The sequence below is a fragment of the Salmo salar genome, chromosome ssa09, assembly GCF_905237065.1.
Source record: "Salmo salar chromosome ssa09, Ssal_v3.1, whole genome shotgun sequence".
NCBI lineage: Eukaryota > Metazoa > Chordata > Actinopteri > Salmoniformes > Salmonidae > Salmo > Salmo salar.
Window position 1 is genome coordinate 50,838,687 of NC_059450.1, and position 24,843 is coordinate 50,863,529.

Below are 24,843 nucleotides of genomic sequence, written 5' to 3' on the forward strand. Positions count from 1 at the left end.
ATTCAACCAAAGATGTGTATAACTAAGCCAAGATCGACCACAGCCTGTCGTTTCTAATGGCAGAAAATGTATAATAGTGGGCAGAGACAAGCATGAGCTAGCGAGTTAAGTTTGTGAAGTGTCCTTACACTCCTTAAAAACAACCTATTTCTGTTTTATTTTTGTAACGGGTAATGTCTACAAAAAAATATGTCCACTCTGTTCTTAACAGATTCTAGTTTTAGAAACAGAAAACTGTATTGAAATCAAATTTTTATCGATGAGAAAATGTGAAGAATATAGGGCCAAAATCCATTTTTTCCCCCACTTCAAGTAACTGGGCTTCCTCTCACTAACTTATTTGGTAATGAGTGGAAACGCGAACTAGATGCTTCACATTTATACATCCGGTGAAATATCTGTCTCATTGTTCTGTCTGAACTTCAACCTAGACATTGACCCGGAAGTTATTTACGTAACCTTGGTAATGCTTCCGGGATTTATTTTATCAACATGGCTGCTTCGTGAAGCCACTTGTATGTTTCCGCTAAATACATACACGCATTTTATTGATAGTTGTACGTAAATATTTGCGATTAAATTTTTAGAGTAAGTAGGTCGATTGTCAGTCAGTATGTTTCAAATTATTACCAGAAGTAACCCGGTAATCCGGCTTCTCGCCCCCCGTGGAGCCGTGCTTGTTGAGGCTGTCCGGGGTAGGAAGACCCGCACCGATCCAAAGGCCAAATCCAAAGAGGGGCGCATCAAAACGCCACCTCCCGTCGACCCGGTAGAGATGGTGGTCCTCAGGGAGAGATTCACCGAATATGACCTGATCATGAGAGCGCTGAGGTAAGACTAGACCAATGCACGTTTAATGTTTCAGACCAAAAATCTTTAAGATTCAATCTTAAGGTTACTGATAGCTAGTTGTGTATAAAAGTGAAATTGTCTGACTGATTAGTTTCAGTACTGATAATAAATAAGTAACGTTAGCTATTCAGTTATCCCATTCATAGCCATAAAGATAAATATGGTGTCATTTTGTTGGCATTAACTCCGCCATGGTTAGTAAACTAGACCCAAATTATTTTTTCACAGCAAGAGAGAAGTTGCCATATTTATACAATAAACACTTTTTTTCCATAACGTTATTGAGCCAATTAAGAATTCATATCATAGTAACTTGTAATGACGTTAGAATCAAAATGTGGGTTTCCTCAAAATGATTATTATTGCAAGATATGACATAATAAAGGAATTTTAAATGTGGCAAGAGAAAATATTATTTGCCCGTATTAAACTCGCCAGATCATTTTCCATCAATGGATGTCCGTTTAACTCGTCGACTGCTATGATTAAGCAATAAGGCACAAGGGGGTATGGTATATGGCCAATATACCACGGCTAAGGGCTGTTCTTATTCATGACGCAACGTGGGGTGCCTGGATACAGCCGTTAGCTGTGGTATATTGGCCATATACCACAATCCCCAGGGTGCATTATTGCTATTATAAACTGGTTACCAACATAATTAGAACAGTAAAGTACTTAAGTAAAAATACTTTCAAATACTACTTAAGTAGTTTTTGGGGGTATTTGTACTTTACTATTTAAATTTATGGCAACTTTTACTTCACTACATTCCTAAAGAAAATAATGTACTTTTTACTCCATACATTTTCCCTGACACCCAAAAGTACTCGTTACAGTTTGACAGGAAAGTGGTCCAATTTACACACTTATCAAGAGAACATCCCTGGTCATCTTTACTGCCACTGATCTGGCGGACTCACTAAACCCAAATGCTTTGTTTGTAAATTATTTTCTGAGTGTTGGAGTGTGCCCCTGGCTATCCGTAAATAAATAAAAAATACAAGAAAATTGTTCCGTCTGGTTTCCTTAAAATAAGGAAGTTAAAATGATTTTTTACTTTTGATACTTAAGTACATTTTAGCAATTCCATTTACTTTTGATACTTAAGTATATTTAAAACCAAATACTTTCAGACTTTTACTCAAGTAGTATTTGACTGGGTCACTTTCACTTTTACAGAAGAAGGGTTTTGGAGAGGTTTCAGTATGGAGAACACAGACAGACGGCTATAATGTTGTGGTCCATGAATGAGATTGTGATTAGTGTGATGTGGTTGACAGGCTGGAGTTCAAGGAGGAGATGCTGAGGAAGAGATATGAAGAGGAAGTGGGCTCCCTGGCGGAGGAGAGGGCGAAGCAGGAGGCGGAGGAGCACCGCTCCCTCATGACCTGGAACCAGGAGGAGAACCTTCGCATGCTCAAGATCAGGTCAGGAAGGAACAGGACATCCGGTTCTGATTTGTCCAAAATGGCACCCTATTCCTTATGTAGTGCAGAGCAGTTTTCCCTGCCATTTTCATGTCCACCTCCATCAAATGATCCATGAAGCCTAATGGAAAATGTCTGTCCTGTATTCACATTCTCTTTCCCTCCTCTCTCTCGTTCTCTGCCTTTAGGGAACTGAGAGTTCAGAAAGAGGTGGAAGCTGCTGAGGTCAAGAAGACAGAGGCAGCTATTCTGCGAGAGCAGGCCATGGAAAGCTTTGTTAAAGAGAAAGGAGAGGAGATAATGCGGATTCAGGTATGTAGAGGTTTGGTCAACCTTTTTGAAAGCCAAAGTTACGTTTATTGACCTTGTTGTAAACAAATGCGGCGCCATGTTGGCGGACGTTGTTTTCCTCTGAAACTAGAATTGTTGTAGTGTCATGTCAATGCATCAATGTCCCAACTCTCTACATACGTGGCTCTGTTCCAGGAGGAAGCCAAGAGCTTCATCAACCTGGAGAACCTGGACCAGCGTATTGAAGAAGCCCTGGACAACCCTAAGAACTATAACTTTGCCATCGACAAAGATGGCCGCGTGGTGAAGAGGACTGTGCTGCAGTGAGAGAGACTGAGGATGGCTGGAAGTGTAGGGTGAAGTTGCCCCTAGACTCTGATCTGGATTCAGTTTAGCATTTCCCCCACTATGGTTAAGGTTAGGATTGTGGGATTGGAAGCTGATTCTGGATCTATACCTAATGGAAACTTCACCTTGGAGCCTGGCTGGAGGCCTCAGAGGAGACTGTATGAGAGTCGCGACTGATTGATCTACAAATCACCTAGCATCATAAATAAACTAGTCATTATTATTTGTAGATCAGTCAGTCACAATTTACCCACAATGCATCACACAATGCTCTGGAACAAGCCAGTGTGACCTTTTCTCATTCGGGCAAAAGCCCGTCCTCTACCCTCTCTCCTTCCTCTGTGACCCGGAAACCGATAAGTTATTGAGATGTCAATTCGTTAGTAGGCAAACTGAAGAGGCCTACTCCCTTCCTCGATAGCCACGTTTCATTGAGGATAGACATGTGTATCCTACCTGAGTCCTTCACTGAACAGTTGTGATATCTACCACGCCCACTTAGAAACAGCAGGTTTTTTTATTTATTGTCAGAGGAGAAAAGCATGAACACGTTTTAAAAACAATATGCTACTTCTCCTTCGTCTAGAAAATGTCTTGCTCAATCATGATGTGGTTAGCTGGGGTGTAGTTATTTGTCCAAACCCTAGCAAATTGTGCCGTTTATGTTAGTAATGTGGGGGGGGGGGAATCGATTAGTTACGTATCGCAATGTTATTTTTGATGATATTACACAGTGTACAAAACATTAAGTATACCTGCTCTTTTCATGACAGACTGAATCCAGGTGAAAGCTATGATCCGCTTGTTAAATCCACTTCAATCAGTGTAGATGAAGGGGAGGTGATGGGTTAAAGAAGGATTTTTAAGCCTTGAGACACTTGAGTCAACATGGACCAGCATCCCCTGTGGAACGCTTTCGACACCTTGTAGAGTCCATGTCCTGATGAATTGAGGCTGTTCTGAGGGCAACTCAATATTAGGAAGGTGTTCTTAATGTTTTGTACACTCGGTGTATAGCGATACTGTAAAAGGAGACCCCCCCCTGTTCCTGGGCCAGAACTCCAGTATTGTTCATCCTGTAGATTTTTCTCCATCTTATCTTTATTTCCAATTTATCAAAAATTGTTTCAAATCAAATTTATTTATATAGCCCTTCTTACATCAGCTGATATCTCAAAGTGCTGTACAGAAACCCAGCCTAAAACCCCAAACAGCAAGCAATGCAGGTGTAGAAGCACGGTGACTAGGAAAAACTCCCTAGAAAGGCCAAAACCTAGGAAGAAACCTAGAGAGGAACCAGGCTATGAGGGGGGGCCAGTCCTCTTCTGGCTGTACTAAATGTCATAATATAAAGATACAATGTACATTTGAGAAACATACAAAACACACAACAAGTTTCTCCATGTACAATTCTAATGCTCTCTCTTGCCTCTGCAGCAGACATATAGTGACCAATATGTTTGGCAAGGTCCCTCACAATGGGGATAATATCGTATCGTGAGGCCCCTGACAATTCGCAAACCTAGTTTCTATTGGACCAATTCAGATAGGTCCCTCCCTGTTTCGTTTGCTTCCATTTTGTTCTGTTTGGTTCCTTGTGAATACAGCCCTGATTTGTTAAATTACCTACTCAAGCGTTGTAATATCTGTCATGCGTCTCGATGTATTCGTGGCAGGAACTCAACCCTTAAAAAGGACAGCCTACTCTGTGTGTGATGATGAACAGTTTCCTGGCACAATTACCCATGTCTCCACTTGTTTGGTTATGGCGGGGATTTACAGGTTATGAAACTGTTGTAAAACTTCAAACTATGGACTTTGCTTCAAGCTTGTAGATCTCATCTGTCAAGTACACAATGGGAACATTATGTAATAAATAATAGTTTCTTCCTGATTGATCATCTCTACTACTTTCTTGTGAGTCATGTGGCTTTAAATCGTTTAAATTATTATAATTATTATTATGGCACCGGAGGAGATTTTCTACATAATGTTTCTGCTACCCGAAAAGAGCTTCTGGATATCAGAACAACGATTACTCACCTCAAACTGGACTAAGATTTTTGTTTATTTTTAACGAGTCGGACACAAAGGATTTACTGCAGATATCGGACCAGGCCCAAACCCCACGTCAATCGCATTGAAGAGAAGACCGAGAGACAGGGGCTGCAGATCGGGGTGCATGTGAGAATTTGTCGGCAAGTGGGTAACCCGCCTCTACCATCCGTCCTATTGGCCAACGTGCAATCACTGGAGAATAAACTGGATGAGCTCTGTTTGAGACTATCCTACCGACGGGACATTAAAAACTGTAATATCTTATGTTTCACTGAGTCGTGGCTGAACGACGACATTAAGAACATACAGCTGCCTCCTGTAAGACAAGGGGTGAAGGTCTGTCTATTTGTCAATAACAGCTGGTGCACAAAATCTAATATTAATGAAGTCTCAAGGGTTTGCTTGCCTGAGGTAGAGTACCTTATGATAAGCTGTAGACCACACTATCTACAGTACCAAGAGAGTTTATCTATATTTTTCATAGCCGCCTCTTTGTACCACCAAAAAAACGATGCTGGCACTAAGACCACACTCAACGAGCTGTATATAAGGCCATAAGCAAACAAGAAAATGCTCATCCAGAGGTGGCGCTCCTAGTGGCCGGGGACTTTAATGCAGGGAAACTTAAATCCCTTTTTACCTCATTTCTACCAACATGTTACGTGTGCAACCAGAGGGCAAAACATTTCTAGACCACCTTTATTCCACAGACGTGTACAAAGCTCTCCCTCACCCTCCATTTGGTGAATCTGACCATAACTCTATACTCCTAATTCCTGCTTACAAGCAAGAACTAAAGCAGGAAGTACCAGTGACTCGCTCAATATGTAAGTGATCGGATGACTCGGGTGCTAAGCTACAGGACCGTCTTGCTAGCACAGACTGGAATATGTTCCGGGATTCCTCCGATGGCATTGAGGAGTACACCACATCCGTCACTGGCTTCATCAATAAGTGCATCGACGACGTCTCCACAGTGACGGTACATACGTATCCCAACCAGAAGCCATGGATTACAGGCAACATCCGCACCAAGCTAAAGGCTAGAGCTGCTGCTTTCAAGGAGCGGGGCGCTAATCCGGACGCTTATAAGAAATCCCGTTATGCCATCAGATGCCACTTTTAGAGGCTGTATGACACTCAGGCCTTTTTAGAGGCTGTATGACACTCAGGCCCTTTTAGAGGCTGTACGACACTCAGGCCCTTTTAGAGGCTGTACGACACTCAGGCCCTTTTAGAGGCTAGTGACACTCAGGCAAGGAAGAAGACAAGACAAATAGCAGGATCTCAATTCACAATATGTGTGTCTTCCTCCAAAGCCCCCTGGTCTGAGGTACAAAACAAACACCAACATTCATTACCACTGCAATCCGGCTGCTCAATTAGATCAGGGAGGTAAGTCAAAAATGTAACCAGTAAATGAAGGTAAAATATGTACATTTATCCACTTTTCAGAAAACCAAAGGGTGTGTGATGTGAACATTACACAGTTATTTTGGGGTGGCTAGGTCACATGGTCAAGGTTCTATTTAATTTAGAGTCACAGTACAAACACGATCAGCCAAGGTCCTACACAGTACAAACACGACCAGCCAAGGTCCTACACAGTACAAACACGGCCAGCCAAGGTCCTACACAGTAGAAACACCACCAGCCAAGGTCCTACACAGTACAAACACCACCAGCCAAGGTCCTACACAGTAGAAACACCAAACGAGAATCTACAGAAGGAAGCGGAGACACATGAACAACACCCACAGAGACATGAACAACACCCACAGAGACATGAACAACACCCACAGAGACATGAACAACACCCCAGAGACATGAACAACACCCACAGAGACATGAACAACACCCACAGAGACATGAACAACACCCACAGAGACATGAACAACACCCACAAAGACATGAACAACACCCACAAAGACATGAGCAACACCCCAGAGACACCTGTTGAACACATGAACAACACCACAGAGAGACATGAACAACACCACAGAGACACTCAGAAACCGTAATGGACTTACCTCCTCCTGTGGAAAGAGAACCTGAAACAACTGACCACCTGGAAGGAAATGACTCACCTCTGTGTTCTGTAGCTTCAACACCAAAACAAACCAATGAAAACAACTCGTTATGGATGACCTATCAGAATGGTAAAACGCTACCAGAACTGAAAATACTGATATATACTGTTATACTGTTGGAAGTAATATGGCTAGAAGTTCATCTGCCTCACCTAAAGCCTATTCTGGAAGCTGCTACAGACCACCAAGTGTTAATAGTCAGTATCTGGATAACATGTGTGAAAGCCACCGGGATCTGACAATCTGGATGGAAAATTACTGAGCATAATAGCAGACAATATTGTCACTCCTATTTGCCATATCTTCAATTTAAGCCTACTAGAGAGCGTGTGTCCTCAGGCCTGGAGGGAAGCTAAAGTCATTCTCCTACCCAAGAATAGTAAAGCCCCCTTTACTGGCTCAAATTAGCCGACCAATCAGCCTGTTACCAACCCTTAGTAAACATCTGGAATACAATGCTATTTTACAGTAAACAAATTGACAACAGACTTTCAGCACGCTTATAGGAAAGGACACTCAACAAGCACAGCACTTACACAAATGACTGGTGATTGGCTGAGAGAAATGTATGATACATTTATTTTGGGGGCTGTTTTGTTAGACTTCAGGGTAGATTTTGACATCGATCATAGTCTGCTGCTGGAAAAACGTATGTGTTATGGCTTTACACCCCCTGCTATATTGTGGATAAAGAGTTACCTGTCTAACAGAACACAGAGGGTGTTCTTTAATGGAAGCCTCTCCAACATAATCCTGGTAGAATCAGGAATTCCCCAAGGCAGCTGTCTAGGCCCCTTACTTTGTTTAATCTTTATTAATGACATGCCACTGGCTTTGAGTAAAGCCATGTCTATATATGCGGATGACTCAACACTATACACGTCAGCTACTACAGTGACTGAAATGACTGCAACACTTAACAAAGAGCTGCAGTTAGTTTCAGAATGGGTGGCAAGGAATTAAGTAATTTAAAAAGTTATTAAGGAGGGAGGAAGACGAGCACACAGATGAGCTTCCCTGAGACAGTGTCTGACAGTTTGTGCAGAAATTATTTGGTTGTGCAAACCCACAGTTTCATCAGCTGTCCAGGTGGCTGGTCTCAGACGATCCCACAGGTGAGGATGCCTGATGTGGAGGTTCTGGGCTGGCATGGTTATGTGTGGTCTACAGTTTTGAGACTGGTTAGACGTACTGACAAATTCTCTAAAACGTTGGAGGCGGCTTATGGTAGAGAATTCTCTGATAACAGCTCTGGTGGACATTTCTGAAGTCAGCATGCCAATTGCACACTCCCTCAAAACTTAAAATAGCTGTGGCATTGTGTTGTGTGATAAACTGCACCTTTATTAGTGCCCTTTTATTGTCCCCAGCACAAGGTGCACCTGTGTAATGATCATGCTGTTTAATCAACTTCTTGATATGTCACACCTGTCAGGTAGATGGATTATCTTGGCAAAGGAGAAATTCTGTCTAACAGGGATGTAAACAAATTTGTGCACAACATTTTAGAGAAATAAGCATTTTGTGAGTATGGAAAATGTATGGGATCTTTTATTTCAGCTCATGAAACATGGGACCAACACTTTACATATTGCGTTTACCCTAGGGTCCGGAGTACTACGGGTTTTCTGATGATTAATTGCACCCACCTGGTATCCCAGGTCTAAATCAGTCCCTGATTAAAGGGGAAGAATGAAAAAAGCAGTGGAACTGGCTTCAAGGTCCAGATTTGAATTTGAGGATTTTAGAATATATTGTATCTAAACAGATCTTCGCGTGTGAACTATGAGAACTACATGGAGATGCAACAACATTGGATGGTTCCCTGTGATACCACAGGTCATTATGAAGATGTCTTGTAGCAGAATTAGGACTTAGCATCTTCTCCTGAGGTGTATTCATTAGTGCACAGCGTAGCAAAACAACTGAAAACGTTTTTTTGCAACGAAACCAAAGAGCTTGTATTGGACAAATGTAGGTAGATCCTTCACCTGTTTCGTTTGCGTCTGTTTGGTTCCTAGTGAATACACCTCTGGATCACCTTTCAAAACTACAGACTGGACAAAATAAAAAATAAAACTTAATTCATAACTTTAACAGAACATGAATGAAAAGGTTGCACGTCAGACATCAATCAGTCAAACATTAACTAAGACCAGTATGATATGATATCATATGACTTGTTCTTCTGTGACATAATGTAGCATAATATACTCACATTTGAACAAAAAAAATAAAAAATCTAAAATAAGTTTGTTAAAAAAAAATCTTAGAGCACTAAGTATTCAAGTATAATAACAATAGCACTGGCATTTCCCAACACGTTCACTGTATGACATGGTAATATAACATGGCTCCTTCAGTCAAGGCCTGGATTCAATCTGACTAGCTGTAGATCAGCGGTAGAGCGAGCTTGGACATTTTAAAGGTCATTTGAGCCAACATAACGGAGCGTTTACCGTGAATGCGGTCTCTGCAAACGCGGGAAAACAATGCCTTTTAAAAAGGTGCATTAGTCGACAAAATGCGTTCGGATTTGAATCCTGGTCTAAGATCACTGCTGACTGCTGCCCTGTAGAATGTTGCTTGTGATTTAATGATGTTGGTTGTGATTGGTTGGTTGGTTGGTTGGTTGGTTGGTTGGTTGGTTTGGGATTTGATAATGAATTGGGTTTCTGGTAGGTAGATAGGTGATGAAGGGTTGGTGATTGGTTGTCCCATCGTTGAACATGATTAGACGCATCAGCCCCCCCCCCTTTTTTTGTTTGTACATGGGGTCTGATGAGATTGGTGTGTTGCTAGGCAGATTATGAGATCTGGTTGTTGAGCTGTCCTGGGTATTTTTCAAACTTCCTCTCTGCCTCCTCACTGAAGGCATCACCTGTAGGGGCAACCGACAGTCAGAGACAGAAAGCAGTGGAAGAGTCTGGAACAAACTAGGGGTATGTCTGAAAAGACACCATATTCCCTATATAAGATCCCATTCAGACTGGAGAGTATTCAATTAAACACGTTAGTTAACTCAAATGACAAATCTCGGGGTACAGCTTCTCACCCATATGGCAGTTGTGAAGCCAGATCCGGTGGCCGTCGTATTTGCAGTTGCATTTCATGGCGTTATTGGTGAAGTCACTCTCTGCCACTTCAAAGTTGGGATTGATCACAATCTGAAAGGATTTGAACGTCAAACACAAGAGGTAAATGATATGGAGTTCACGCTAAAATAATTCTGTCACTCTATAGGTCTGCAGTTGGTCTGGAGGTCTAAGGGTGCTTGGTGAGTTTTCAAACGGTTCATGAAAAAGCAACGGGGGAAAGAATAAATGCAAAAGAATTTCACACAGTTTGACAATTCAAATTTGTAGTTTACCATATTTCAAAACTTCATGCAGTTACACATTTTGGAAGTTATATGTCTGATTCGGGGGCCTCCCCAGGATTTTTTTTAACCGCCTCTTAAAAATGGTAGTCCACCTGTAGGATGTAGTTTCCTGGTTTGATGTCGGTGATGTCGATCCACTGGCAGTCGATGTCATGGCGATACAGGTCCCAACACCCCACGGTGATGCCCTGCTCTCCGAAGTTAGCACACTCATACCTCTTAGAGATACCTGGAGAACACAGAACATTCCTATCTCTTAGAGATACCTAGAGAACACAGAACACTCCTATCTCTTAGAGATAGAGAGAACACAGTTTACAACAATTAGACTATTAACCAAAAATACTATATCCTCCAAAACCAGATACAAAATGTTTCACTTGGATAAGATACCCCTCATCTTAACACCCCAAAATAGGCCATATTTGATTGGCTGGCCATCTAGAAAAGTCTGATCTGATTGGATGGCACGCCAATAGACTCTGTTCTGATTGGGTGGACTTCCAGTAGACTGTTCTGATTGGTTTGCCTCCCAAGACTCACCCTCGTGACACTCGGTGTCCTCCAGACAGAAGGAAGCCTTGTGTCCTTCAGCCACCTTGGTCCCATTGGATGACAGCAGGTCGTAGTGGGTGAAGATGTCCATGCTGTGGTAGTGGCTGCATGGGGAGTGCAACAATAGTGAAGAATTATTACAAACATCTGATATATAACGTTACTCTTATTTTATATTCTGTGCTGCTGCGGCAGCGTAGCCTAGTGGTTAGAGTGTAGGGGCGGCAGGGTAGCCTAGTGGTCAGAGCGTTGGACTAGTAACCGAAAGAGTTGCAAGTTTGAATCCCCGAGCTGACAAGGTACAAATCTGTCGTTCTGCCCCTGAACAAGGCAGTTAACCCACTGTTCCTAGACCGTCATTTAAAATAAGAAATTGTTCTTAACTGACTTGCCTCGTTAAATAAAGCTTATTTTTTTTAAATAACAGCATTTACATGATCAACCTAGATTATAGAACAGATTCTTAGGACCCAACTTCCTGCTTGTTCCAGCCTCAGCAAACTTAGCTTCTGGGTTGACCTTGTATTATTATAGAATATGAGGTTGCCATAGTTACCTGTGGCATGCCGTATGATACAGTACTCTTGTTTTTATTTTCAATTTTTTGTTGTGACATTTACCTTTTACATGTTAGTAATTTAGCAGACACTCTTATCCAGAACGACATACCGTTAGTTCCTTCATCTGAAGATAGCATCTACGGAGTTCCGCTTCCTGTGGCCTTTTCTTTAGCAAATTACTATGAATTATTGTGGTTATATCTGTTACATCTGTCATACCTGTTACATCTGTCACATCTGTCACATCTGTTACATCTGTCATATCTGTCATACCTGTTACATCTGTTATACCTGTCATACCTGTTATATCTGTCATACCTGTTATATCTGTCATACCTGTTACATCTGTCACATCTGTCACACCTGTCACACCTGTCACACCTGTCATACCTGTCACATCTGTCACATCTGTCGTACCTGTCGTACCTGTCGTACCTGTCGTATCTGTCGTATCTGTCGTATCTGTCATATCTTTTATACCTGTCTACCTGTCATATCTGTCATATCTTTTATACCTGTCTACCTGTCATATCTGTTATATCTGTTAAATCTGTCATATCCTTTATACCTGTCTACCAGTCATATCTGTTATATCTGTCATATCTGTTATACCTGTCATATCTGTTATACCTGTCATATCTGTTATATCTGGTTTAATTTTCATAATCTTTTCCTCATTACCCACCCTTAATTGGTCCAGTCTGCTAACTTCATTACCCACCCTTACTGGTCCAGTCTAATAACTTCATTACCCACCCTTACTGGTCCAGTCTAATAACTTTATTACCCACCCTTACTGGTCCAGTATGCTAACTTCATTACCCACTCTTACTGGTCCAGTATGCTAACTTCGTTACCCACCCTTACTGGTCCAGTCTGCTAACTTCATAACCCACCCTTACTGGTCCAGTCTGCTAACTTCATTACCCACCCTTACTGGTCCAGTCTGATAATTGTATTACCCACCCTTACTGGTCCAGTCTGATAACTTCATAACCTACCCTTACTGGTCCAGTCTGCTAATTTAATTGTAAAGGTCTGAATTGGTTACTTATTTAGTTTGACTTATTGTTTTTATTATTATTATTTAAGCCATAAGAACCAAAATAGGGCTGGGGGCTAGGGAGGAGGGGGCTGGCTGGGGGCTAGGGGGGGCTGGCTGGGGGCTAGGGAGGAGGGGGGGCTGGCTGGGGGCTAGGGAGGAGGGAGGCTGGCTGGGGGCTAGGGAGGAGGGGGGCTAGGGAGGAGAGGGGCTGGGGAAGGGGGGCCAGGGAAGGGGGAACGGGTTACAGAGAGGGTCTTCTGGGTGGGGATCGACCAATGGGGGGGTTTCTGGGTGGGGAACGACCAATGGGTGGGTTTCTGGGTGGGGAGCGACCAATGGGGGGGTTTCCCTGTGGGTCCTGCTTTTTATTTTACATCCATGGTCTTATTAACACTGAAGATAATGACTACATTAGTTATCAACACTAAAGATAATGACTACATTAGTTATTAACACTAAAGATAACAATTACATTTTATAAAAACAATAGCAACACTAGCTATTCACTCGTGGAATTAATTTTCCCATCAAATGTTCCAGCTGTCTTGATATTCTACCTAAGAAACCATATGGATACACTACGGCTCCAAGAAACACCCTGCTCAAAAAGGACGCACACAGAATAAAGAACCGTTTACACAAACTGGGTGCTTTTTCATCAGCCCCAAACAAAACTAAAAGTGTAATTATGATGATACATAAGAAGCTCAATCACCATCCTTGGTAAAATAGCTATTTGAGTAGGGGGCAATAAGACTGAGTTGTCTCATTTAGCCTTTTGAGTAGGGGGCAATAAGACTGAGTTGTCTCATTCTCATTTAGCCTTTTGAGTAGGGGGCAATAAGACTGAGTTGTCTCATTTAGCCTTTTGAGTAGGGGGCAATATGACTGAGTTGTCTCATTTAGCCTTTTGAGTAGGGGGCAATATGACTGAGTTGTCTCATTTAGCCTTTTGAGTAGGGGGCAATATAGCGGAGTTGTCTCATTCTCATTTAGCCTTTTGAGTAGAGGGCAATATGACTGAGTTGTCTCATTTAGCCTTTTGAGTAGGGGGCAATAAGACTAGTCATCTCATTTAGCCTTTTGAGTAGGGGGCAATATGACTGAGTTGTCTCATTTAGCATTTTGAGTAAGGGGCAATATGACTGAGTTGTCTCATTCTCATTTAGCCTTTTGAGTAGAGGGCAATATGACTGAGTTGTCTCATTTAGCCTTTTGAGTAGGAGGCAATATGACTGAGTTGTCTCATTTAGCCTTTTGAGTAGGGGGCAATATGACTGAGTTGTCTCATTCTCATTTAGCCTTTTGAGTAGGGGGCAATATGACTGAGTTGTCTCATTTAGCCTTTTGAGTAGAGGTCAATATGACTGAGTTGTCTCATTTAGCCTTTTGAGTAGGGGGCAATAAGACTAGTTGTCTCATTTAGCCTTTTGAGTAGGAGGCAATATGACTGAGTTGTCTCATTCTCATTTAGCCTTTTGAGTAGGGGGCAATATGACTGAGTTGTCTCATTTAGCCTTTTGAGTAGGAGGCAATATGACTGAGTTGTCTCATTCTCATTTAGCCTTTTGAGTAGGGGGCAATATGACTGAGTTGTCTCATTTAGCCTTTTGAGTAGGGGGCAATATGACTGAGTTGTCTCATTTAAGATGCTCTTTAAAGAGGTAGGCTTTCAGACCTTTTCAGAAGATGGGCAGGGACTAGTGATGCGTGGGTTAACTCATAACAGGTGAGTTGAATAAAGAGGAAACAACGCATAAAAAATCCATAAATGTATAATTCTTGTGCAATTCATATCTATAGGCTACATTGAGGTTTTTCTTTCTGGCGTTAGAGCGTAGCCTAATCCTAAAACGTTAGGCCCTTACTAGAGCGCCAATTACACGCTTATTGAGAATTTGGGCAGAAAAAGTTAACGTCGATCCACTGAGGAAAAAAAGACAATGTCAGAGTTGAATTCAATAAGAGAAAAGCTGCGAAAAGGAGAGAACAGTAGCCAACTGTTTAATTTGGTGAAGTGGTAAAAGAGGACGATAGCAGTACCGGCGATGTTGTGATGCGATATACAAATTCGACAGTCAAAACACTTCAAAATGGCGAGTCAAGGGAACTGTACTGTTCAGATGGGTTAAACGGAATAGTAGCCTAACTGAACACTGGACTGTAGGTCTGTAACCTCTCACATAGCCTCATAAACTGGTCCATCTCCAAGGCACATTTGTAAAAAAAAACTATGATAAAACCTTGCGTTCCTATTTTGTTTTTCGTTCAGCGCTGTTGGCAATAGGTGCACTTGATTCATCAGCCATAGCGCCAGGAAAGGCAATGTGTTCACATTTTGTTATTCAGCACTGTCAACACTTTGTTCAACACTTTTATAAGTCATAAAATGCATGTTCTCCCTACTTCCACTCATGCTACAACCAGCACTGCAGCTGTAATGAATGAGTATAATAAAGTGTTCCGATAAACTTGTGTAGTTATTATTAGTGGCTTGTGTCGCGCTTTCTCAGTAGGTTAATGTAGCATAAACTGATGTTTTTTTAAGTAATAAAAAAAAAAAATCTGAGCGGTAGATCACGGCTTGCTTTTGGATTCAGAAAGTAATCTTGACTCAGAAAAGGTTGGTGACCACTGGACTAATCTAATATTAACTAATCTAATATTAACTAATCTAATCTAATCTAATCTGAACTAATCTAATCTAATATTAACTAATCTAATCTAATATTAACTAATCTAATATCAACTAATCTAATCTAATATTAACTAATCTAATATAATCTAATATAATATCTAATATGAGCATTGAACTCAAGTTTACGGACAATGTCAAATGTGATATAGCGAAACCCTGAGTGAGTTGGGTGCGCAATTACGCAGGTACTTTCCCTGAAACGGATGACACAAACAACTGGATTCGTTATTACTTTCATGCCCTGCCTCCAGTCCACTTACCGATATCTGAACAAGAGAGCCTCATCGAAATTGCAACAAGCGGTTCTGTAAAAATCTAATTTAAATCAGAAGCCACTGACAGATATCTGGGATTCTCTGCCTCTAACCCTATTACAGGGGTTGAGTCACTGGCTTACTGGTGTTCTTCCATGCCGTCCCTAGGAGGGGTGCGTCACTTGAGTGGGTTGAGTCACTAACGTGGTCTTCCTGTCTGGGTTGGCGCCCCCCCTTGGGTTGTGCCGTGGCGGAGATCTTTGTGGGCTATACTCGGCCTTGTCTCAGGATGGTAAGTTGGTGGTTGAAGATATCCCTCTAGTGGTGTGGGGGCTGTGCTTTGGCAAAGTGGGTTGGGTTATATCCTGCCTTTTTGGCCCTGTCCGGGGGTATCATCGGATGGGGCCACAGTGTCTCCTGACCCCTCCTGTCTCAGCCTCCAGTATTTATGCTGCAGTAGTTTATGTGTCGGGGGGCTAGGGTCAGTCTGTTATATCTGGAGTATTTCTCCTGTCTTATCCGGTGTCCTGTGTGAATTTAATTATGCTCTCTCTAATTCTCTCTTTCTCTTTCTTTCTTTCTCTCTCTCTCTCGGAGGACCTGAGCCCTAGGACCATGCCTCAGGACTACCTGGCATGATGACTCCTTGCTGTCCCCAGTCCACCTAGCCGTGCTGCTGCTCCAGTTTCAACTGTTCTGCCTGCGGCTATGGAACCCTGACCTGTTCACCGGACGTGCTACCTGTCCCAGACCTGCTGTTTTCAACTCTCTAGAGACAGCAGGAGCGGTAGAGATACTCTGAATGATCGTCTATGAAAAGCCAACTGACATTTACTCCTGAGGTGCTGACCTGTTACACCCTCGACAACTACTGTGATTATTATTATTTGACCATGCTGGTAATTTATGAACATTTGAACATCTTGGCCATGTTCTGTTATAATCTCCACCCGGCACAGCCAGAAGAGGACTGGCCACCCCTCATAGCCTGGTTCCTCTCTAGGTTTCTTCCTAGGTTTTGGCCTTTCTAGGGAGTTTTTCCTAGCCACCGTGCTTCTACACTTGCATTACTTGCTGTTTGGGGTTTTAGGCTGGGTTTCTGTACAGCACTTTGAGATATCAGCTGATGTAAGAAGGGCTATATAAATAAATTTGATTTGATTGGGCTGCGCTCAGAGTATCCTACCCTTGGCAAATCGCGCTGTTAAGACACTGATGCCCTTTGCAACCACGTACCTATGTGAGAGTGGATTCTCGGCCCTCACTATCATGAAAACTAAATACAGGCACAGACTGTGTGTGGAAAATGATTTAAGACTGAGACTCTCTCCAATACAACCCAACATTGCAGAGTTATATGTGCATCCTTTCAAGCACACCCTTCTCATTAACCTTTGGTGAGTTAATCACAATTTTCGATGAACAAATACGTTTTATATGTGGTTAAATAAAGAGCAGAATTATTGATTTATTATTATTTGTGTCCTGGTCCTATAAGAGCTCTTTGTCACTTCCCACGAGCCGGGTTGTGACAAAAACTCACACTCATTCTTATGTTTAATAAATGTATCGTATAGTGTGTGTGTGTGTGTGTGTGTGTGTGTGTGTGTGTGTGTGTGTGTGTGTGTGTGTGTGTGTGTGTGTGTGTGTGTGTGTGTGTGTGTGGCAGGCTTACAATGATGGCAAAAAAACAACATTTGAGAGTGTGCTGACCCTGGTGCTAGAGGGGGTACAGCTGGAGGTTGAATGTTTTAAGGGGTACGGGATTATAAAACATTTGGGAACCACTGCTCTAAGATGACTAGGTTGCCATAGTTACCCGTGACAGGCGTGCCAGACCCAGGAGTGGCGTCCAGCCTTGGGCCTGAAGTCGGCCCGTCCGATGTTGTGGATCTGAGAGGAGAACCGCAGCAGGCGTCGGTGTCCGTAGGGCCAGTTAGCACTAGCAGCAGATTTTGACAGACAGTTCTCCTCCGCTGCGCAGTACAACATGTGGAGCGGGCGATCCTCAATGTACACGGACTGCTGGACCAGGGGAGCATTCAGGACCAGGTCAGACGCCGCTGAGAGGAGAGAGGAGGAGAGGAGATGAGGGAAGAGGAGGAGATAGGAAGAGGAGAGGAGGAGGGGAGGAGAGGAGGAAGAGGAGAGGAGACGAGGGATGAAGAGGAGATAGGAGGAGGAGAGGGGAGGTGGAGTGGGGAGGAGAGGAGGAGGAGAAGAGATGAGGGAAGAGGAGGAGATAGGAATAGGAGAGGAGGAAGGGGAGGAGAGGAGGAAGAGGAGACGAGGGATGAAGAGGAGATAGGAAGAGGAGAGGAGGAGGGGGAGGAGAGGAGGAAGAGGAAACGGGGGATGAAGAGAAGATAGGAGGAGGAGAGGGGAGGTGGAGTGGGGAGGAGAGGAGGAGGAGAAGAGAAAAGAAGAGGGTAGTAATGTTAAAACCGTTGACATATAGTTGCCATACCCAGCTCAGTTTTAGTGTCGGTTGATTACAATGTATATTAACAAACCAATACTTTATCTGTATCAATGTATAATAACAAACCAATACTTTATCTGTATCAATGTATAATAACAAACCAATACTGTATCTGTATGAATGTATAATAACAAACCAATACTTTATCTAGCTCATACTGGTTGAGCATTCTGGTCACCCACTCTAGAATCATAGGGGTTTATTAATGTTTATGATTCTGTTACTGTGTTACTAATGCTTATGATTGTGTCATAACAGTTTAACTCACTCTCTGAGCATATGACCCCGGCAGAGAACTTAGCAGCAGTCTTCTGACAGCTGATGGTTCTGTGATGATGGCAGTGGCTCAGAGACATCTCGCTCCCTGTACACTTCACTCCACTCATCACCATCTCTGTTACATTACTACTGTCCCAGTACCATGTTTCCTTAGAGATTTGGGGTCGGGGAGGGGGGGGACAGGATAAACACAAAAAAAACACACAGAGTCCAGACATTAAGAGGTTATGATTTATAAAGTGCTTTTCCAGTATCTCAAAGTGCAAATACACACATATAAAAAAATTATTCCAAAAGGGTTCTTTAGGTGTCCCCACGGAAAAACCCTTCTAATGACCGTTGTGGGTTCCAGCTGGAACCCTTTTGACTTGAACGTAGAACCCTCTGTGAAAAAAGGGTTCTATTTGCAACCGAAACGTATTAAATCAATGGGTTCACCCATGGCGACAGCCAAAGAGACCTTTTATTTTCTACATCAAGGATGGGCAACTTTTGTCCCCCTTCTTTTTTTTTTTTCCCCATCCCCCATCTAACACACCTGACTCCAATAATCAACTAAATATGATCTTCAATTAAGAATGTAAATTAGTTTAATCAGCTGTGTTTGCTAGGGATGGGAGAAACTGGGACAACACTCTGCCCCCCCAGGACTGGAGTTGCCCATCCTCGTTCTAGAAATAACCTTTTTTTTTCTTGTGTACTGGAGAAACTCACCTCTTCCTCATCCAACTCATCCACCACCAATGTGTAGCACCCACCTGAGTGATGCAACTCATTTGTGCCAGAATGCTCACCACACATCAGCTAGCAAGTTGGAAGAGGTGAGGAGTGATATACAGTATATCAATTAGGTTAGCATATCATGCTAATTTATGGCAAATAAATGCATTTAAAATTTGTCAACAATTTATAAACGACTGATGAAATTGATTGCCCATCTCATCAATCTGCCTGTGATAGGCAGCTTGCTCAGCCTCTGACCACAAGACACTTTACAACTACGATAAGGCAGTACAGTAGAATACCTTAACTCAGAGAATTATTGACTTTCTTCTCTGTGCTTTAAAGAAAAGAGAAACCTGAATGCTGCTCTTGTTGGTAGCGTAGCTTGATTAAAGAGCAGTGTGCCGGTTTCTCTTTTATAAAGAGCAGTGTGCCGGTTTCTCTTTTCTTGGACGTTTTATTACCTTCAACAAGATACCTGACAGAGACTCACATCTGAGTTAAGACAACTACGTATCCCTGTATGGTGATAAGGGAGTAGAATACTTTGGCTCGTAGGAATAAGCCGTGGTATTTACATTTCTTCTTCTCCCAGTGTTTACTCACAGTGATGGCATGCATGGAGTATCCCAGGCCAAGCTGTCTGCAGGCTACCATGGCCTCTTTAGTGGTCCAGCCTGCAGAGCACACTGTGCCCCACCGCTCCCCCACCTGAACCTCCACACGGCCCTCATAGTACGTCCTGCCTCCCACGATACGCACCTGCAGAAGGGCCCTAGGGGAAGTCAGTGATAGGCCACTTTCTGTGCATTTCCACTGGGGATTTACGTCTCAGACTTATCCCCCTACGAGACGTCAATCAGATGTCCTGTCTGCCTGTCTGTGCTTCCTCTAATCCAGTGTTTCCCCAACTCTGGGATTTACCCCCAACATCCTGGTCCTCCAGTACCTCCAACAGAACACATTTCTATTGTAACCCTGGACAAGCACACCTGATTCAACTTGTCAACTTGGGGGTACTGGAAGACCAGGGTGTTGGGGGTGCTGGAAGACCAGGGTCTTGGGGGTGCTGGAAGACCAGGGTCTTGGGGGTAATGGAAGACCAGGGTCTTGGGGGTAATGGAAGACCAGGGTCTTGGGGGTAATGGAAGACCAGGGTCTTGGGGGTAATGGACGACCAGGGTGTTGGGGGTAATGGAAGACCAGGGTGTTGGGGGTAATGGAATACCAGGGTGTTGGGGCTACTGGAAGACCAGGGTGTTGGGGCTACTGGAAGACCAGGGTGTTGGGGGTACTGGAAGACCAGGGTGTTGGGGGGTACTGGAAGACCAGGGTGTTGGGGGTACTGGAAGACCAGAGTGTTGGGGCTACTGGAAGACCAGGGTGTTGGGGCTACTGGAAGACCAGGGTGTTGGGGCTACTGGAAGACCAGGGTGTTGGGGGTACTGGAAGACCAGGGTGTTGGGGGTACTGGAAGACCAGGGTGTTGGGGGTACTGGAAGACCAGAGTGTTGGGGGTACTGGAAGACCAGGGTGTTGGGGGTACTGGAAGACCAGGGTGTTGGGGGTACTGGAGGACCAGGGTGTTGGGGGTACTGGAGGACCAGGGTGTTGGGGGTACTGGAGGACCAGGGTGTTGGGGGTACTGGAGGACCAGGGTTTTGGGGGTACTGGAGGACCAGGGTGTTGGGGGTATTGGAGGACCAGGGTGTTGGGGGTAATGGAGGACCAGGGTGTTGGGGGTAATGGAGGACCAGGGTGTTGGGGGTACTGGAAGACCAGGGTGTTGGGGGTACTGGAAGACCAGGGTGTTGGGGGTGCTGGAGGAACAGGGTGTTGGGGGTACTGGAAGACCAGGGTGTTGGGGGTACTGGAAGACCAGGGTGTTGGGGGTACTGGAAGACCAGGGTGTTGGGGGTAATGGAAGACCAGGGTGTTGGGGGTAATGGAAGACCAGGGTGTTGGGGGTAATGGAAGACCAGGGTTGGGAAACACTGGTCCAATCCACACGTGTCAAACGCCTGTCCTTGAGGGTCCAGTGTCTCATAGAATAACATGTCAGTCCTGAGGGCCAGCGGTTTGCTGATGCAGTGGCAGCTGCTGTGGGATTAGTTCATAGACTCATAGAATAACATGTCAGAATGAACATGTCAGGGTGAGTCATGGAGCGGGGAGCCACATTGGTTCCTTCCTGGTGGGTTGGGAGAACCAATGAGGTGTCGCCACCTGGCATGTTATGGTTGGCTGTTGGCTCATCACCCGCAGCGATGTGGTGGGGTTGGGGGATTTAGTATAAACCAGTGGTATTCAAACTTATTAAGTGAGGACCAAATTTTTTTCCCCCAGAATTTCTGGGGACCCAATTTTTTTCCATATCTCCTATCAAAATTGAGAGAACAAATACATACATTTACTCAATAAAATGTTATTTTAAAAATGATCTTTCTCAATATGGAATGGAGTTTGCATATTGTCCCATAAAATGATCAGTACTCTGCATTTTTGGTTTTAAAATTTGGCAACCGCACTGCAATTACCCAGTGCGACCCCAACTTTGAATACCACTGGTCTAATGGTTAAGACGGTGGGTTACCGAGTGAGAAGTCCGCGGACCATATCTGACTCGTTACATTATCATGAGGGGATTCATGTATTATCATGATTGGTTGAGGGGATTCATGTATTATCATGATTGGTTGAGGGGATTCATGTAATATCATGATTGGTTGAGGGGATTCATGTATTATCATGATTGGTTGAGGGGATTCATGTATTATCATGATTGGTTGAGGGGATTCATGTATTATCATGATTGGTTGAGGGGATGTACGTGTGTTCCATAGTTGCCATGGTAAGTGAGGTTGGAGATTCATGGTACTTGTAGTCCATGGTTATCACCTGGTTTAAGCGTATTATATTAGTAGTGGAAAAGCAGTTAGCTTGGCTAATAGACCTACTTGCAGGCCGTTGTTAGCGTAGCCTAGCCCCAGCTGTCTGCAGGCCACCATGGCCTCCTTGGTGCCCCAGGCCCCTCCACATATCAGGCCCCAGCTCCCGGTCCCGTTAGCCTCTGTGCTCAGCACCTCCACCCGCCCCTCATACCGCGTACGGCCCCCTGTCAGGCGGATCTGTGGGGGGGGGGTCAGACGGGTTAGGAAGCGGAGGGCGGGGTGTGTATGAGTAGGAGTGCGGAGATAGGGGAAGTAGGGTCTGGCTAAATACAGGACATTTAGCCACACTCTTCGAAAAAAAGGGTTCCAAAAGGGTTCTTCGTCTGTCCCCATAGGATAACCTTTTTGGTTCCAGGTAGAACCCTTTTTGGTTCCAGGTAGAACCCTTTTGGGTTCCATGTAGAACCCTTTTCGGTTCCATGTAGAACCCTTTTGGGTTCCAGGTAGAACCCTCTGTGGAAAGGTTCTAGATACAGCGCATTCGGAAAGTATTCAGACCCCTTGATTTTTTCCCCACATTTTGTTACGTTACAGCCTTATTCTAAAATTGATTCAATGGTTTCTTTCCCTCATCAATCTACACACAATACCCCATAATGACATCCCAATACCCCATAACAGTTTTTTTTCGAAATATTCCATTTGAATAAGTATTAAGACCTATTCTTCTCTGCAGATCCTCTCAAGCTCTGTCAGGTTGGATGGGGAGCATCGCTGCACAGCTATTTTCAGGTCTCTCCAGAGATGTTCGATCGGGTTCAAGTCCGGCCTCTGGCTGGGCCACTCAAGGACATTCAGAGACTTATCCTGAAGCTATTCCTGCGTTGTCTTCACTGTGTGCTTAGAGTCGTTGTCCTGTTGGAAGGTAAACCTTCGCCCCTAGTCTGAGGTCCTGAGCGCTCTGGAGCAGGTTTTCATCAAGGATCTCTCTGTACTTTGCTCTGTTATCTTTCTCTCAATCCTGACTAGTCTCCCAGTCCCTGTTGCTGAAAAACATCCCCACAGCATGACGCTGCCACCACCATGCCTCATCATAGGGATGGTGCCAGGTTTCCTCCAGATGTGACGCTTGACATTCAGGCCAAAGAGTTCAATCTTGGTTTCATCAGACCAGAGAATCTTGTTTTTCATGGTCTGAGAGTCTTTAGGTGCCTTTTGGCAAACTCCAAGCGGGCTGTCATGTGCCTTTTACTGAGGAGTGGCTTCCATCTGGCCACTCTACCATAAAGGCCTGATTGGTGGAGTGCTGCAGAGATGGTTGTCCTTCTGGAAGGTTCTCCCATCACCACAGAGGAACTCTGGATCTCTGTCAGAGTGACCATCAGGTTCTTGGTCACCTCCCGGACCAAGGCTCTTCTCCCCCGATTGCTCAGTTTGGCCGGGCGGCCTGCTCTAGGAAGAGTCTTGGGGGTTCCAAACTTCTTCCATTTAAGAATGATGGAGGCCGCTGTGTTCTTGGGGACCATTTTTTGATACCCTTCTCCAGATCTGTATCGACACAATTCTGTCTCTGAGCTCTACGGACAATTCCTTTGACCTCGTGGCTTTGTTTTTGCCCTGACATGCACTGTCAACTGTGGGACCTTATATAGACAGGTGTGTGCCTTTCCAAATCATGTCCAATCAATTGAATTTACCACAGGTGGACTCCAATCAAGTTGTAGAAACATCTTAAGAATGATCAATGGAAACAGGATGCACCTCAGCTCAATTTCGAGTCTCATAGCAAAGGGTCTGAATACTTATGTAAATAAGGTATTTCTGTAAAAAAAAAAACTCAGACATTTCTAAAAACCTGTTTTCACTTTGTCATTATGGTTTATTGTGTGTATAATTGTATTAATTTAATCAATTTTAGAATAAGGCTGTAACGTAACAAAATGTACAAAAAGTCAAGGGGTCTGAATACTTTCCGAATGCAGTGTAGCACCTTGTTTTCTAAGAGTGTAGACATACTATGTAGTGCACTACTTTAGACCAGGGCCCTATAGAACCCTGTTCCCTATATATAGTGCACTACTATAGACCAGGGCCCTATAGAACCCTATTCCCTATATATAGTGCACTACTTTAGACCAGGGCCCTGTAGAACCCTATTCCCTATATATAGTGCACTACTATAGACCAGGGCCCTATAGAACCATATTCCCTGTTGAACAGGACTAATTGGGTGCTATACGTTAGGTTAAGGGTTTCTGAAGCTCTTTGTTGTGTGTCTATTGTTATGTAATGTAATGTATTGTTATGTATTGTTAAAGGCATGTATTATTAGGCATTATTATGTATTGTTAAAGGCATGCATTGTTATGTATTGTTAAAGGCATGTATTGTCATGTATTGTTATGTATTGTTATGCATTGTTAAAGGCATGCATTTTTATGTATTGTTATGTATTGTTAAAGGCATGTATTGTTAAAGGCGTGTATTGTTAAAGGCATGTATTGTTATGTATTGAGGCATGCATTTTTATGTATTGTTATGTATTATTAAAGGCATGTATTGTTATGTATTGTTAAAAGCATGTATTGTTATGTATTGTTAAAGGCATGCATTTTTATGTATTGTTATGTATTGTTAAAGGCATGTATTGTTGTGTATTGTTAAAGGCATGTATTGTTATGTATTGTTATGTATTATGTATTGTTAAATGCATATATTGTTATGTATTGTTGTGTATTGTTAAAGGCATGTATTGTTATGTATTGTTATGTATTATGTATTGTTAAATGCATATATTGTTATGTATTGTTGTGTATTGTTAAAGGCATGTATTGTTATGTATTGTTATGTATTATGTATTGTTAAATGCATATATTGTTATGTATTGTTATGTATTGTTAAAGGC

The 24,843-nt window shown here is 43.3% G+C and overlaps 2 protein-coding genes across 10 annotated transcripts in view; one reads left to right on the forward strand and one right to left on the reverse strand.

Moving 5' to 3' along the window:
* The first annotated feature begins 467 nt into the window (after positions 1–467).
* On the forward strand, positions 468–4,815 carry mrps26 (mitochondrial ribosomal protein S26). Its single transcript, XM_014211690.2, has 4 exons — positions 468–831; positions 2,136–2,282; positions 2,471–2,594; positions 2,769–4,815. Exons 1-4 carry the CDS (start codon positions 614–616, stop codon positions 2,898–2,900), a joined length of 621 nt encoding a protein of 206 aa, XP_014067165.1. The 5' UTR covers positions 468–613; the 3' UTR covers positions 2,901–4,815.
* A 3,787-nt stretch (positions 4,816–8,602) lies between these two features.
* loxl3b (lysyl oxidase-like 3b) overlaps positions 8,603–24,843 on the reverse strand; it is a 132,589-nt gene continuing 116,348 nt past the window's right edge. For 3 of the 9 annotated variants that reach the window (XM_045723796.1, XM_014211691.2, XM_014211694.2), the window contains 9 exons: positions 22,005–22,175; positions 19,654–19,809; positions 19,039–19,128; positions 18,314–18,473; positions 17,383–17,626; positions 10,995–11,110; positions 10,544–10,680; positions 10,125–10,236; positions 8,603–9,950 (listed from right to left, as the gene is read on the reverse strand). In XM_045723796.1, coding sequence (XP_045579752.1) covers positions 9,877–9,950; positions 10,125–10,236; positions 10,544–10,680; positions 10,995–11,110; positions 17,383–17,626; positions 18,314–18,473; positions 19,039–19,128; positions 19,654–19,809; positions 22,005–22,175 — 1,260 coding nt within the window. In that variant the 3' untranslated portion in view covers positions 8,603–9,876. The remainder of the gene's footprint in view (positions 9,951–10,124; positions 10,237–10,543; positions 10,681–10,994; positions 11,111–17,382; positions 17,627–18,313; positions 18,474–19,038; positions 19,129–19,653; positions 19,810–22,004; positions 22,176–24,843) is intronic. The other 6 variants (XM_014211692.2, XM_014211697.2, XM_014211699.2 and 3 more) reach the window with 4 other exon arrangements.